Source organism: Centroberyx affinis, unplaced genomic scaffold, assembly GCF_046629955.1.
Source record: "Centroberyx affinis isolate AG114_WGS23_722 - 3 ecotype Tasmania unplaced genomic scaffold, CSIRO-AGI_Caff_v1 ptg000711l_1, whole genome shotgun sequence".
NCBI lineage: Eukaryota > Metazoa > Chordata > Actinopteri > Beryciformes > Berycidae > Centroberyx > Centroberyx affinis.
Window position 1 is genome coordinate 56,210 of NW_027279328.1, and position 15,637 is coordinate 71,846.

At 41.0% G+C, this 15,637-nt stretch overlaps 2 protein-coding genes across 2 annotated transcripts in view; one reads left to right on the forward strand and one right to left on the reverse strand.

The window, feature by feature from the left end:
- The window catches only part of tmtc3 (transmembrane O-mannosyltransferase targeting cadherins 3), a 29,131-nt gene extending 25,785 nt beyond the window's left edge, over positions 1 to 3,346 (reverse strand). The window contains exons 1-3 of the mRNA XM_071519500.1: positions 3,279 to 3,346; positions 2,286 to 2,499; positions 1,767 to 1,985 (exon numbers count right to left, since the gene is read on the reverse strand). Coding sequence (XP_071375601.1) covers positions 1,767 to 1,985; positions 2,286 to 2,474 — 408 coding nt within the window. The 5' untranslated portion in view covers positions 2,475 to 2,499; positions 3,279 to 3,346. The remainder of the gene's footprint in view (positions 1 to 1,766; positions 1,986 to 2,285; positions 2,500 to 3,278) is intronic.
- Positions 3,347 to 4,011: 665 nt separating this feature from the next.
- The window catches only part of cep290 (centrosomal protein 290), a 33,410-nt gene continuing 21,784 nt past the window's right edge, over positions 4,012 to 15,637 (forward strand). Inside the window, exons 1-21 of the mRNA XM_071519502.1 lie at positions 4,012 to 4,116; positions 4,518 to 4,595; positions 5,025 to 5,094; positions 5,193 to 5,239; positions 5,897 to 6,040; positions 6,801 to 6,854; positions 7,092 to 7,112; positions 7,810 to 7,956; positions 8,278 to 8,460; positions 8,864 to 8,953; positions 9,376 to 9,498; positions 9,959 to 9,979; positions 10,149 to 10,272; positions 11,036 to 11,208; positions 11,556 to 11,718; positions 11,847 to 11,947; positions 12,036 to 12,102; positions 12,727 to 12,836; positions 12,959 to 13,043; positions 13,540 to 13,673; positions 15,331 to 15,495. Coding sequence (XP_071375603.1) covers positions 4,012 to 4,116; positions 4,518 to 4,595; positions 5,025 to 5,094; positions 5,193 to 5,239; positions 5,897 to 6,040; positions 6,801 to 6,854; positions 7,092 to 7,112; positions 7,810 to 7,956; positions 8,278 to 8,460; positions 8,864 to 8,953; positions 9,376 to 9,498; positions 9,959 to 9,979; positions 10,149 to 10,272; positions 11,036 to 11,208; positions 11,556 to 11,718; positions 11,847 to 11,947; positions 12,036 to 12,102; positions 12,727 to 12,836; positions 12,959 to 13,043; positions 13,540 to 13,673; positions 15,331 to 15,495 — 2,205 coding nt within the window. The remainder of the gene's footprint in view (positions 4,117 to 4,517; positions 4,596 to 5,024; positions 5,095 to 5,192; positions 5,240 to 5,896; positions 6,041 to 6,800; positions 6,855 to 7,091; positions 7,113 to 7,809; positions 7,957 to 8,277; positions 8,461 to 8,863; positions 8,954 to 9,375; positions 9,499 to 9,958; positions 9,980 to 10,148; positions 10,273 to 11,035; positions 11,209 to 11,555; positions 11,719 to 11,846; positions 11,948 to 12,035; positions 12,103 to 12,726; positions 12,837 to 12,958; positions 13,044 to 13,539; positions 13,674 to 15,330; positions 15,496 to 15,637) is intronic.

Below are 15,637 nucleotides of genomic sequence, written 5' to 3' on the forward strand. Positions count from 1 at the left end.
TGACTACTGTTAGCTCAATTCAGCCCAATTACTCAGACCACAAATCACATCTCTCTCTCTCTCTCTCTCTCTATCTATCTCCAGAGTGAGCATTTTCCTAATGCCATTTTTGGACCTTTAGATACAGTTGTGGAATATACTGAATACTTTGCATCTGATGATATTAGCAGATGCTCCAAGAAGAAAAAAAAATAAAATTTAAGTCTCCATTCAGAAAAACGGACAACCAAAAAACGTACAGAGAAAGACAAGGGGACACACAGGGACTCTTTGTCCGTACTTATCATGAAGGGACCTTCAGTGCTTGGAGCATAAATGAAAAACAAATGATCCGTTGAGAGAGAGATTCCAGACGGAGATAACACGAAGGGCATTTGCTGGACTAACTCTAAGGGCTCATTTGTGAGGCAAATGGTTTCCTTTCAAGAAGTCTGAGAGACTGCGCTTAGATTAGAGAACAACATGAGGAAGATTGGCGCAGTGGTACACACTGTGTAACAGTAGCACTCCACCCCAAGAAGCAGAATGTTTTCTTTGTTTTTCTACTCTCTGGTCAGGGCATGTCTGGTCATCAGTTCAGCTATGTTGAATAGGATGAAATACAAGTCCTAATTGGAGGAAGAGGGTTCTAATACAGGGCCTATGGAAGGGAATGAGGTCAACGAATACACCTAGGTTTTTGGTTTCAGATCAGGTTCAATTAGCTTTTTTTTTTTTTTTTTAGCTTTTTCTGCCTGTTTGTGTTCCTGATCACATCTATGAAAATAGATGCAACTCCAAAACCAATCTGAAAACATACGGTACACATCTTTAAATATAGTCTGTTTTCAAGAATTGAAATACAACAGAGATGATTAGTGCATCCAATCACACAAGCTTGCATTAACTGTCAGGTGTGTACGCTCTCAGATCGGATCTTGGCAGGTCAGTTAACTGGTTAAGAGACATCCAAGGTTGTCAAATATTTACTGAAGCTTTTAAGTGACCCTTTAATTTGCCTCATAGTCAAGGTTAATTCTGGGGAGGTCACATTTGAATTTCTTAAAGTTTCAGCAAACAAATATACATTTCACTCAATCTACATAAAATTGCTAATAACAAAGTCCTGAAACGAATTACAAAGGTTTAACTAGCCAGGCTGGCTGCATTGAGATCTGATCTCAAAATCCACATTCTGAGGCGACCTGGCTTGGATCTCAGTTGTGTGTGCACATAGTTCCGGCCACAATCTGGATATTGCAGGCAACATCATTCATTTACCACGGCCACATTGACATGAGCCACGGCCGCCCTTTTATGCACGGAAATGGAGGCTCTAAAGTGAGTGTTTTGCCGCTGAAGATTATCTCGGAGCAGGAGGCATACAAAGTCAAAAGTAAGTTTCCTCATACGAAAGTTATTCAGGCACTCTTTGTCTCCACTGGGACCATAAGAGCACTGAGGAATATGATTTGTGAATAAAGCACAAGCGCTCTCCTCAACTGCAGCCTGTTCTACTGGTAAAAATGTGAAAAAACAAGAACAAAAGGAGAGCTTGTCTTGCAAACAGCAACATATTTCTTGATTGTAATACTGCGTGAAAAAAACACATCCGATCTCATATCTGACCACAGAGCATTCAAGTGTCATGTGTGGACACATCAATGCGACCTGATCTGATATGACAGTTCTGATTGCTGAAGTTGCATTGAAAGGACAGGACATCTTGTTTTCTGCCATACTATAGCATTGCACAACTTGACTTCATCCAGTAAGTGAACACTTACAGCTTCAGTGTGGATGGGGTGCACAGCAAACAGCAGTGCCGCCACCAAGCTGGAAGACTTATCCAGAAACAGACGGCACACCCGCAGGAAAAGCACACACACTACAGCGTGTAGCACGACATTGAGCAGGTGGTAGGAAGAGGCACTCAGCTCACTGAAGAGGTAGTTCAGCCGGAAGGTGAGTACGGTCAGGGGTCGATAAGATTTATGGCTCCGCTCCTATAGAGGGACATATAAACATGTCAGTTGTATATAAAGGTGCATATCAAAGGTTGTCAAATATTTACTGAAGCTTTTAAGTGGCCCTTTAATTTGCCTCATAGTCAAGGTTAATTCGGGGGCGGTCACATTTTCAGCAGACAAATAAACATTTCACTCAATCCACATAAAAAAGCTACAAACTAAGTCGTGAAACTAATTACAAAGGTTTACCTAGGTCATTACAATTTTGAAAAATGCCATCCTAAGTTAAAGAATGTACTGGTAAAGCAGAGAGGGATGTCATGGACCATTATTCACCTCAGCCATGGGCGTTCCCCAGAAGTCATTAAGGAACAGGTTGCGGAGAGGGGTTGAGGGCCGCAGGTCCTTATTGTCAAGGATTGCTGAGACATCATCAAACACAAAGCCGCACGACAGACTGTTCCAGTAACATCCCACCACCAGTCCAGTCAAAAGCAAAATCTCCTTCCATGACACGACAGCCATCGCAGACCAAAGGCTTCATTGATCACTATCCAGCAAAACAAAGAGGTTACCAGATATCAAAGTTAGGTGACTCGTTAACGTGTGTAATGCAGTTGTCTTGTATTGTAGAATAACTTCAAAACTGGACTTATGTTTTGATGCAACCAATCAATGAAACAATGCACATTGGGGATTTTTAGAACACTTCATGGCATTTTGTCTTCATACTGTAATGTCCTACTAAATAGGCCAAGAAAGTTCATTAACAGCCAGGTTTCAAAACTCTTCTTTATCAGTTTGGTTACCATCTCTCTGCAATCACTATCTCTTGTGACTGCATATTTGATTTGGGTCACTTTTTCCATCCATGTCTCCTGTCTTAATGCATTCAAGCATTTAACCTAGCTATTAAATTACCCAATTAACCAAACTAAATGTAGCTCACAGGTTAACTGGTCTAAGCCTGGCCAGTGTCAAAAGAGAGGTAGTAGCAGCAAGCTAAGGCTACTAGCTAATGTTACTCAGGTAAATTAGCTGACTTGCTGACGTTGGTTAAGTGAACACCACCCGCATAGTTCATCGTGGCAAAATAACAACACAATGAATCTCAGACATAATATCCTACCATTGACAAATTAGATCAGCAACCTAGCTAACCATAGCACAACGCTACTTTAGCAGCCAATGCTAGCTCGATACTACTGTTTTAGCCAGACAGCGTGCTCGCAGGTTTCTCTTCAATTCGTTATGAATTTCCTACCGTGTCTACGGCTAACAAGTGACTGTAGAGCTGATATCAAAAACTTGGAATTTAGAGAAACATACGTTAGAGCACAATTCAGCAAGCGACATTCCACTTGTGCATGCTAGCTTCAACGAACGACCACTTCCGGTGCAGAGTTGAACTAACGTTAGCTTAGCTAGCTAATATTAACCATGTTGGACAATGACAGCTTGTTACAATGAGGAAACATCAGTTTTTTACGTCAGATATATTGGTTATTCATTGATATATTGGTAAAGCTAGACACATGAGACCACCCGTTACTACTAGTTTTATTTTCTACTAATCTGGTTACACCGGACTTGCTTTCTCAGCAGTTGTTTTACGACAGCCGTAAAGATGTGGTACTCAATTGTTTACGGTTATTTTTAACATAGCAGTTGGCGTCAACGGTAACCTAGCAGCCAAAGCATCGCTTCAACGTTAACGTACACTATCTAACGTTAACACAGGCATTTGGTGTGGGCAGTAACTTAATAATACAACGTTTAATGTGGTTACAAATTGCAGAGTTGCTTGCTCATTCTCGAGGCGTGCTAACGTTAACGTGACTGAATTTCAATCAGTGAGATAAATGTCGTTAAAGTTAACCTAGCTGTATGTGGAAGCTAACTTAATGATGCTGTGGAGCACAGTTGTTAGCTAACCTTTAGCATCTCCACGAAAATGGATTACCTAACTAATTATTTCGCAAGCTAACTAGCTAACACTCAACTAACACTTCGCTGCCTACTCAATTCCTGGTGAAATCCTCAGAAACACGTTAGTGTCAAGATGCCTGCTGTTCTTGATTGGGATGTAGTGATGAGGGTTGACCCAGAAACGCTTCCTGAAAGTGAAGACAACCAAGCGGATTCGGTCAATAATATGCTCCTGATGGTAATTCTCCCCCTGTTCACATTATCATGAATTACACGGCTAATTCTACCCGGTTCCTTAGCCACCCACTGGTTTCACTGGTTTTTTACTGTGGAGATGTGTAATTCGTGAATGTTTAGCTATGGCTAGCTAGTTGCCCACAGGACTACAGCCATGTTTATCCAACATCTTGTTAGAGTTGTTCTACAGTTCCCTGCTCACCTCTGTCAGCTAAATGCCCCAAGATTGTTCTGCATGACTGTCCTCCATCCCTCCACATTTACTTGTTGACCTGAACAACAAGTAATTGTGGCACACCACTGCTCAATGCAGAGCAAACCCTGCCAGATTAAACATAATGTATCAAAATCAAATGACAATGAATCTGACTATTTCTTATATTAAACCATGGTTCCATGCAGGCGAAACGATGGGAGGTGAAGGATAAAACCCCAGAGGAAATTATCCATGGCTTCAGACTGTTTCAGGCCCTGCTGAAGGTTTGTTGTTGTTTTATCTTATCAAAGTTGATATTTCAAGCCCTGCCCTTGACACAGAAAATAACACCTGACTTCATGGAAATAGCTACATCTTTAGTTTTATTTCTTTATTTCTAGATACTGTGCCTCGTACCTATTCTAGGTAATCAAGGGGGGGGGGGGGGGCGTCTCACTTATATTACTGTCACTATTGTCACTGTTTTTATTTTTTATTTTTATATGATACTACATTGGTGTATATTTCATAACAATGTGGAATATGCCTGCCCAACCATGGGAACTTTTGTTGAAAATCTCAATAAAAAGATTTTGAAAAGAAAGAAAGTTGATATTTCAGAACCATTTAATGTGATTGTCATAGAAACAAAGTGAGAATTTGTTATTAATTAATTAATTAATGGTCTTTCTCTCTCTCTTTCTCTCTATTAGAGGAAGGATCGGGAACTTGTCCTTGCCTATGACCTCATCGATAACACTGGGTTAGAGCAAGCTAAAACTGGTTAGTGTGCAAATCAAGTTTAATAGTCAAAAGATTCCCTTGTGTTTTGCTAACAAAGAGCAGCTTTCACACTGTTGACTTCGACTTCTATACTGTAGAAAAGGAACTCCTTGCCAAGGTGCTGAGGCTGGAACAAGAGCTGGAGGTAACTCTTCTCAGCGTCTGTCTGTCTGTCTTACAGTATGCGCCTGTCTGACTGCATACGTACATACCAACATGTATGCATACATTATTGAGGCATTATTGGGGTATTCTTATTCTTTAGGAAGAGATTGGATATCCATATATGCATTCTTGAACTCATTTTTGACCTAAATCTGTCAGTGGGATAAATGCCGATACCAGAGTAAATGTGAAAGACAGCTCCCCGCTGATGTTGGTACACCATTATATAGCATGTAACAGGTTTATTTGCACTGTAGGTCACAGTTCATGCTGCTTTGCTTCCGGCAACAGTGCTAACACCCAATCATAGTGAATCCTCGCTGCAAAGGGGATTGGGTGTTGTGACTATTGAATGAGAGCACTTAAGAAGATTACAGCTAATTCTTTGCATGCTCAGCCATTTCTCCTTGCTGCAGCTTTGTTTTTGTTTTTGCTTTTCATCGTGGACGTTTTTCCCTAATGAGAATTTGCGCCCCGAAAGTTTCCTCTGTAAAGAGAAAGTTGATCTTTGTCTGAGAACGTGCTAATGAGAGTAAATGCATGAGTTAGCGCTGTAAACAGATGGAGATGAAGCGACTCTGAGAGTTTTCTTGGTGGGGGGGTGTTTGGGTGTTTGTTTGCTGTGTTTCCTGTCCAGATGGCCCAGCGCTCGGGCACGGGGCGAGACACCCGCTTCATGAGAGATGAGCTTCGGCAGCTTGAGACCCAGTTGGAGCAGAGGGAGAGGGAAGTCTCCCAGATAAGGAGGGAGATGAACAAGGAAAAGAAAACCAACGAGGAGGTATGAGCTCATTACCCATCATTCCACCAGCTCAGCACTACGAATTCAGTATTCAGTAAGGTTTTATACTTTGAAAGAGAAGCCAAGGCAGAGTTGGTTGACCCGTTGGCAACCTGTTGCTATACTCACTGTTTGGCATTTTACTTTTCACAAAAGCTTTTTATCCCAATGAGATTACATTACAATAAGTTAAAAAAAACAACATTGAAAGTGCCTCCCTGTGTGATGTAGATTCAGGTACACAGATCTTTCTTCATGTTCTTCAGTACTTTTATTGATACATTATTTTGTACACTTTGTACTGACATTACGCTGTTACATCTTTCTAAATACATTACATATTGCAAAGAATTTTGTTACGTCCTTCGGTGTTATTTATGGAAAGAGATTAGTGCCAGCAGAGATTATATTTGAACTGAATACATTTGAATTTGTAATGCTCACATTGAACTGTTCACAACATGATTTTAAATAAATAAATTGATTTTTAAATAATTTTATTAATAAAATGAATTCTGCGGTTCAATATGAGTTTGATATCAAATGTGTGCGGTTCAAATACGATTTCTGTTTTTGCTAATCTCATCCCATAGTTATTGTGCACTGATAATAATCTTCCATAGGTTAATGCACAGATTAATGTACTGGAACAAGGCTATTGCAAAGTCATGTCTTTCCAAATGTTTCTTGTGTGTCAGGTCTGGTTAATTTATCTGGCACTTTGTTTCCACATTTGATTCTTTCCGTTGTGTTTTTCTAGTTGGTTGTACGAGCGGAGGAGGCTGAGAATGAGATCAGGAAGCTGAAAAGAGAGGTTTGTGACAGTCGACGACTTCATACAGATCATAAAGCTTTCTGAAGTCATCTTTTCATTCATCTGTTCATTCTCTGTAGGTGAATGTCACCTCACTGTTCTCTGTAATTCTGTGTAACACCTGTGTCCATCTTCAAACTGTCCTTTAGTGTCTCTCGCTGTACCATCACTCTTGCATGTGAGTGTTTTCACCACATTCATCATTTCTTTTCATCTCTTTCTGTTCCATCGCCATAGACAAAACAGTTTAAGAAGAAGGTAAGAGGCAGAGTCAGTATAGTCAAGTAAAAAGTCTATCTAATGACTCTTGGAAGTAAATATGAGTTTGGTAGTATTTTGTATATATGTAGTAGTATAAAGGTTCAAGTGAGGTAGGATGCACACAGACTTCAAGTTACTGTGTAGAAGGTTAGATACATACAGTATATTATCATTGGATACATATATTGTATTGTTGCAACATGGAGTTGCTGGCACTATCATGTGTGTTCAGTGTCCAACTTGCTAAGGGCTAGAAAAAACCTCCCAAGAATCATTTTTACCAGCCAAGTATAATTGATATACTTTTCATAGAATTATGTCAAAGTTTGCAGAAGTTAAGATGTTACTACTTTGTGTAGAGCAGTGTAACAGGCAACCAATCAACAGCCTCTATGATATAGAGCCATTGTATTGCTTTGATTTGATTGGCTCACGATCAGAGTGTACGGTTGCCAGCAGGGACAAAAGCCAAAGACTGTATAACTGAGGTATTCAAATGTTATTGCCTTTGGCATTTGGCACTTGATGGGTGTTAATTTCTGACACTGTGTGTGTCTGTGTGCATAGAGTGAACATAAAACAAATTAGATGTTTATTATTGTATGTAGTGTGTCTAGACTAGTGTAGGATCACAAGCGACACTGGGTCCAGTTCCTCTTCTGTGTCTAAGCCTGTCCTCCCTGTGCCACGACAGAATGAGCAGCTCCAGCAGGATGTGGACTTCTACCGCAGAGAGCTGGACCACAAGGAGCCGGTCCTGTCCCGAGACGAGAGCGCCGAGACCCAGAGGAAGCTCAACTCGGCCAACCGCCAGCTCTACCAGTGCATGGAGGACCTTCAGGTACTTGGGAAGCCCCACAGCATGGTACAGCACAGCACAGCACAATCCGGGTGGGAAATCCACACCAACCTGCCAGTGTCAGTGTTAGTCATATATCGGACCACCAAGGAAAGCCCCTATATCTGTGTTTTCCACCAGTATTCCTGCAGAGAAAACATAAGGCCAGTACTGTTTTCAATTAATATCTGGTATTTTTATTGCTTATCTCTGACTTTTATATGTTTTTTTTATACCTGGAAAGCTCTTTGTGCCAGTGATTTGCAACAGGTAAAATACAAGCATCTACAAATCAAGTTTATTATATTATTTTGTGTCTGGTAGCGATCCGAGGATGAAATCCTACACCTGAAGACACAGAATGAACAAATGCAGAAAAGTCTGGAGGAGTCTGTAAGGGAGATGGAGAAGATGACAGACGAGTACAACAAGATGAAGATTGTCGTACAGCAGACGGACTCCATCATGGACCAGCTCAGGAAAGAGAGGGATCACGCCAAGTTGCAAGTAAAAAACCCCTCAATGTTTCTCTTCCTTTTTCGTGCCAGGGATGTATTTTATTGCACCCCTGTGGCCGTCTGTGGGTGGTTTGTGAAATTCATTTTCACACCGAGCTGCACTACATTAGCTGACACCACTCTATCATTTGTCTGCCAGGCTTTTACATACTTATAGGACATGAAGTGGGTTATTATAAGCTGAATAGACTGTGATGTTGAAGCTAACTCACTTCACTTTTATCATGATGGACAAGGTGGTTGGCTTTTACTGTGATACTGTTCTGCTGGTACTGAATAATGTGTGTGTGTGTGTGTGTGTGTGTGTGTGTGTGTGTGTGTGTGTGTGTGTGTGTGTGTGTGTGTGTGTGTGTGTGTGTGTGTGTGTGTGTGTGTGTGTGTGTGATGTGCAGGTCAGAGAGCTAACAGATCAGATCCAGAGCCAGGCTGAGGAGGATGACCCAGTCATGGCAGCAGTCAATACTAAGGTGGAGGAGTGGAAGGTGGGTGTTAATCCAAAAACAGCTTGTTATTTCCATGTCTGTGTCCACCAGCCACCCTTTTTTTTAGCTAGCAGTACTAAACACTTACAGGAAGCAACTTTCACAGCTCTTGTTGCTAAACCACAGTTGAAAACTCTCTAGACTGTTTTACTAAAAAATAAAAAAAAATTCAGACATGTTCAGCTCACCAGAGTATCCTTTCCATTGAAAATAATGACAAAAAGGAGCTAGAACTGCCAATAGAGGTTCCTGGTGGACACACACTGGATTTGTTACCTTTACTGTTACCTTCACAATCAGGCTGTGCTAAATTAACTTAACTTAAACTATTTTTGTACTGGATTATTCTGAAGTACTGTTTGTATTCTGAAGTAATGTCTGACCCTTCCAATGTGCCGACATCTTCTTCTCCCCTCACTCAGAGAGTTCTCTCAGGGAAGGATGATGAAATTCTGGTGTACCAGCAGATGATCCGCGAGCTGAGGGAGAAGCTGCGCTCGGCACAAATGGACTCAGACAAAAGCAACATCATTGCTTTGCAGCAGGTCTGTTCCAAGGCGGGGAGGAAGGAATCCTCTTTGTCTATATATCTGGGACTTTTTATTTTCTGCGATTGAGATCACGCTTATTATGAAAATGATTTGATGATTTGCTATTGAAGTAATTTCAGTTCTTTCTGTCGTATATTGACACATGCATCAACAATACACAGGACATTATATAATGTGCTAGAGGAAAATCTGGATGAGAATGTGGAAAGGCCTTTTCAAGTCTCATTGCATGTTGCATGTGTTGATATATTTTTCATGGTGCATGTATGAATGTATGCACGTGTTTGTTTGTGTGTGTGGTGGAGAGGGGGATCCTGAATATTAGGCGTTCTATCATTTTCTGTTCTGCCAACTACCTGCCATTTCCCCTACTTTCTCTACGCTCTTTCTCTTCATCTTATCTTGTTTTATCCACCTGTCCTTCCCTCCCACCTCCGCCGCTGCCTCGGGCCAGGTCATATATGAACTCTGCGGTGTAAGTTTCTCTGCTCTGCATGCCTCCATTATGCGCTTCTCATCCTCTGCCTCCCCTTGTTTTCATTTCATAAATTTCCTTTATGATGAAAGTCTGTGAATTCAGTGTGCTACAAATGTGCTCATTTTTACACATAAAATCAATTCAAATTGTTGGTGAATGTCTAAAGGCCGTCCAAGAGAGAGATAATCAAATCAAGATGCTGGGTGAGCAAGTGGAGCAGTATACAAGGGAGATGGAGAGGAACGCCCTTCTCATTGAAGAGCTGAAGAAGCCCATGAAGAAAGACAGAGGTGAGTGGATCGCTGCTGAGCACTCCCAACAGAATAGAATGCCTTTATATACCAATGAAAATTGTGATGAACGTTACATGTCCAGATTGTCCCGAATTGTCCTGAAAGATGAGGAAAATAATTATAGTAAGTAAGAATATTTTGCTGGTCCTCACTTCCTTAAAGGGCTATTTTATGGTTGGGACTTTAGGGCATCATCCCAAGTTAGGGTGTCATTCCAAAATAAAAATTCAGTCATTATCTACTCACCCCCAGGTTGAAACTCTTTTGAAGTTTGTAGGACCACCAAACATACAGCGAGTTAGCCCCAGTAGTTCCATCTTAGCATTCTCCCAAACTGTTCAAGTTAACGGGACCGTCTGTTTAAAGCTCCCAAAAAAGCATAAAATAACCATCAAATTTCTCCAAACAGTTCATGCAGCATAATCCAAGTGTTTTTTACACAAACGCTTGTGCTGTGGTTCCAAAAGTCCAATATATACCTCATTATCTCCTGTATTTTCCTCACTGACAATGCTCTGGTCGTGACTGTTGGTATGTTCTACAACAAAGCATCATCGCTGAGGAAAATATAGGACATAATGAGGTTAATATAGGACTCTTGGGCCCACTGTGCAATTTTTTTAATTTTCATTTTTTAGCCATTTCTGCCTATACTGCTGGTGAAATAGAGAAAGTGGCAAGTAAATTCTGGGGTTCTGGTATCCACCACATGGCCACTGTAGTCAGCAGATAAAAAAACAGTTTCCTCTTCGTGTCCCAGGCATGCCGTCAGCCATCCAGCAGAGGAAGGTGGAGGAGCTGCAGTGGAAGCTGCAGGCTGCAGAGACCAGAGCGCTGGAGGCTGAGCGGGTGGCAGAGCACGCTGAAGCCGATGCCAGGGAGAAAGACAAAGACCTCAGTGAGACTCTGAACCGCATGAGGCTGTACGAGTCTGTAAGTCTACAAACACCCTCTCTTTCCCCCTTTGTTATTTACTTTTGGCTTGCATCAAAGTTTTTGTTTTTTTTAGCCAAATCTAATTAAGACCTGATTTCCCTTTTGCGGTTGTGTTTTTTTTCCTGTCCATCTTGACTTTAAGAGACAGTGAAATGACTATGTGACTGTGGTGTGATCAACGTGCTTTCTGGGTCTACAAACCGAGTATTTGTTTTCACACCATGTCCAATCACATCCTGATGTCCCCAAAAAGGCTATTAGTTGACTCGCAAGGAACTTTCTTACGTGAGAAAAGAATCACTTTTTGATGGACCAGTAACCATAGCTCTGTTGCTGTGCTGCAGGGCACGGATGGCCTTAAAGCAGCCATCGCTGAGATCAAGGAATGTAAAAATCAAATAAGAGTGAGAGACCGTGAGGCAGAGGCCATGACCAAAGAGATCAACCAGCTCGAGATGAGGATCAATGACCTCCTGGATGAAAACGAGGATTTCCGTGAAAGACTAGGTCAGATTATTGAAAAAAACGTTACTGATCCCATTTCTCAGTCTATTACGATTACACCTTTTGACATACCTGAAGCAGTGCAATTGACAGCTCTTTTTTCATTTCTGTCTGTTTTCTGGCCTCCAAAGGTCTGGGACCAAAGGAGGAAGTGGATCTGACAGAGTTCAGGCGAACCAAAGATCTCAGACAGCGCCAGTACAAAGCAGAAAACCAAGTCCTCACCAAAGAGGTAATGTTGGACAAAGAGGGATTACAAAGGTTATCATGACTGCTCTTGAACTTACTTTTTATCTCACCACTTGACTTTTGTTTCCCAGATTGAACGGCTGGAAGAGGAGAGACTGGAGCTGAAGAAACAAATCAGACGCATGGTGAAGGACAGAGGTGACTCTGAAGTCATGGAATCATATGGCGCCAATCATTGTATTCTCATTGTATTTGCCTGTTTTTGTCCCCCATGGGATGAAACCGAGCGGGTAGGGGGTGCTATGGATGTGTCCATCCGTCTGTCAAACATGATATGTCATCATATCTCAAAGACCACTGGTCTGATTTTGACAAAACCTGTAGAGATGATGAGTCTTCACACTGTGTTCCGGTGCTTAAATAATTGCACTGATTGGCCTCATGGGAGCGCTATAATTAAAGAGCGAAATTTCTAATTTGAAAAACCATAACTGCTACATCATTGGTCCAATTTTGACAAAGCTTGGAGGGATGATACGTCTTGTTTCTGATTGGTCCAAGGGATGCCTGTATGATTCGAGAGGGACAACATGTTTACTTGTATTCCTCTGTATCCCAGTTTTAAATAAGTCTGCTGTTTTGTTTTGTTTTGTTTGTTTTGTTTATCGTATCAGCTTTTATGTATTATCATCTTATTGTCTTTAAAGCACTTTGTAACTGTTTCCAAAGTGGTATACAAACAATGTTTTTTGTTTATTATCAACAGCATGCTGATGCTCTTTTTGTTTTTAAAATCTTAATGATGATGAACTCTGTCTTCAGGGATCACAGAGTTGAACTCGCTGCTGGAGGAAGACCCCAGGCCCAGCAGAACGTTCCAGATGACTCTTAAACAGAGCACCGGTTATGGAGATGAGGAGATCAGACGCAAGGTAAGCTCCTGTAAAATGTAAAACGAGAGATGTTGTGGTTTCTTGCCTCGTCCATTAACCTAACAACTGCCTTAAGTTTGTAAGGTTGTAACCTTATCAATGACGTACAACTGTTTTTACAGAATGAGCATCTGGAGAAAGAACTGAACACAAAAGAGAGAGAGCTAGAGTTTCACAAGACCCAGTCATCACAGTTCCGGGTCAAATGTAAGTATAGCCCTGCTGTTGTGGAAAAGCCACATAACTGCAGTTTTAGCGTTTTTCTTCCTTGAATTTAAACTTTACATGGTCATTTATATGTTGTGTGAGTTTCATGACTCTTAGCTGTCAATGAGAAAATGAGCTTTCTTTTCATTATAGCCTACCTCATTATAGCCTTATAGCCTACAGTGCAAGTTTGCACTGTCTGTCGGTCGGTCGCTCTGTTAACCACTTGGGTCATGTGGGTGAAAGTGCACCGCAGGAAGTTAGACTGCAGACTCTCACTCGGGAGACCTGAGTTAAATTCCCGGCAAGAATGAACATTCAATGTCGCGGGGCTGTTGGACTCTTATTGTTGTTTACAGATGTGCGGGGGTTTTGTCAACTGCAATAAGTATGATAGAGTGTGTACTTTTTTAAACATGAACGCTTTCATGGAAATAACCTCTCGCAGAACACACAGCTTGACAGCTACTGTTCCCTCCTGTGTGTTTCTTTATAGTGGAAGAACTGTCAAAAGTGAAGCGGGATCTGGAGGGCACGTTGACAGATGTCCTCCAAGCCATGAGGAGTAATCAAGAGGCCGCTCCGTCTCAAGCTGCTGTCTCTATCCCCAGTCTGGAGAGGTTGGCCAATGTAAGTGTGTCCCCTCCACTGCTGTCACAATCTGATTTTAAACTTTGTGACTTCTTATGAATAGATTGACATTTGAATTTTTAGCTAGAGTAGTATATTTGCAATGTCCAGTAACAGCTTTTGATCAGATTCATTTTAAATACTCAACTTCCAGAAAGTTATTTCCGCCATAAATGTACGTAGAAGTGTTGTTATTGTTCTCAGTAACACTGGTAGAATCAGAATTATATTTGTTTATCAAGTACAATGAATGCAGAAGAATTTGCCTTGGTTACAGTGGCCACACTAACAACTCTCATGGTGAATTAAGTATAAAGGATACTGACACATATGGTACAGTGACAACAGGACGTCACATTTAGTGTAAGGGGACAATTAAGATTAACATATTTTCTGTTGCTAATACAGTTTTAGAAGTATGAACCTTTAAAAAAAAGTTGGTCTTTTGGCACAGCTTACTCCAGTGTAGGGGCGGGATGGGACAGCTTGAGCCCTATGGGGTCAAATGTGCCGCTCTTTCATACCTTAGCACTCAATTCATGAAATGATATAACTTGTTTTATTTCAACAAAGTAACTACGGTTACACAACTTGATCTGATTTTTTGTCCTCAGTTGTCCTCGAGTTGTATGTCTGCGTGTGTGTTTGTGTACTGTCTTTTGATTCATGGCACTTTACTCTGGCCGTAGTCAACATGCCATTATCAAGGGAAAGACAAACTGTTTCTCCCCTCTTGCTATTCCACCAACTTTAAGTGTTTTTGGCAGTTAAGACTCCAATTTAATCATCAAAGAGCTGTTGGGCTTTTGCTTGTCTGTCATAACTCTACCAATTCTTGGTACTTCTCCTCTGTCAGTTTTTCTCAGTATGTCTCGTATATCTCCTCAGCATCAGTTACCTTGCCACTGATCAAATCAACTCTCCTTGTGACATTTCCTTGGCTGCTCTTTTTAGATGCACCAAGGAGGCTGAACCCCGGTTTGTTTTGCGTTTATAGTCTCATGGCATAATGTGTCTGTTCTATAATATTAGAAAATACCACTTGAGCACATATGTGTTTAACTTGATGACATTTTAATACAATGTAAATGCAACTGGTAAAGTTCATTTCCTGGAGAAAACATCTGGGCTAGCTGTATTTCCACAGCAGTCTGCTGTGGTAATAGCCAGATTCAAACTCAGTAGTAATCTGAACATTAAGAGCCATTTGGCTTATTCTCTTAGTCTTTGATGTGATTTTGAACGTACATAACTGTACATTTCTGTATATCTACATCAGAAATTATCATTTGTTAACTGTTGTGTTTTGCTACATCACCCAGAAGGCATATCTCATTTAGTAGAATCTTTAATAGTGGCTGTAAACATTGAAGCTTGTCTCACACATTACAGTAAGTATGATAGTAGTGCGACCTGTTATAGAGGGTTACACTGACTGACAAGCAGCACCTCAAATTATCTTCTTTGTTTGAGTTATTGTAATAATAACAATCAATAATGCATTTTATTTGTATTGCACTTTTCATTCACAGTGCTACAGAGTTAAAAACAACACAAAAAACTGTTTTTTAATAACCACAGTAAAACTGGATCAGAACTGTCAAAAAGTTTTTAGCTCAATTTTTGGTGGCTTTTCAACTCTGCTTCCACATCACAGGCTATAGAGGTCAAGAGCTCGACCGGGACGTCCGATGCCACCTTGCACCTCAAGTCCCAAATAGATCAGCTGGTGGGGAGAAACGATGAACTCAGGCAGGAACTGAAGTCAACCCGTGAGGAAGCAACCAGCACCTTGAGTCAGCTTGCCAGAGCCACAGAAAAGGTGCCTCCAGATTACAGTGTGCCAAGAAACAGCAATGATACTATTGAGACAGACAGCTTGATGTGTTTTTGTTTTTTTTCATGGTCATGGTCATATTCACTTTTTCATTTAATCTTTTGTTAGCTCTACCAGCCCCTTGCCA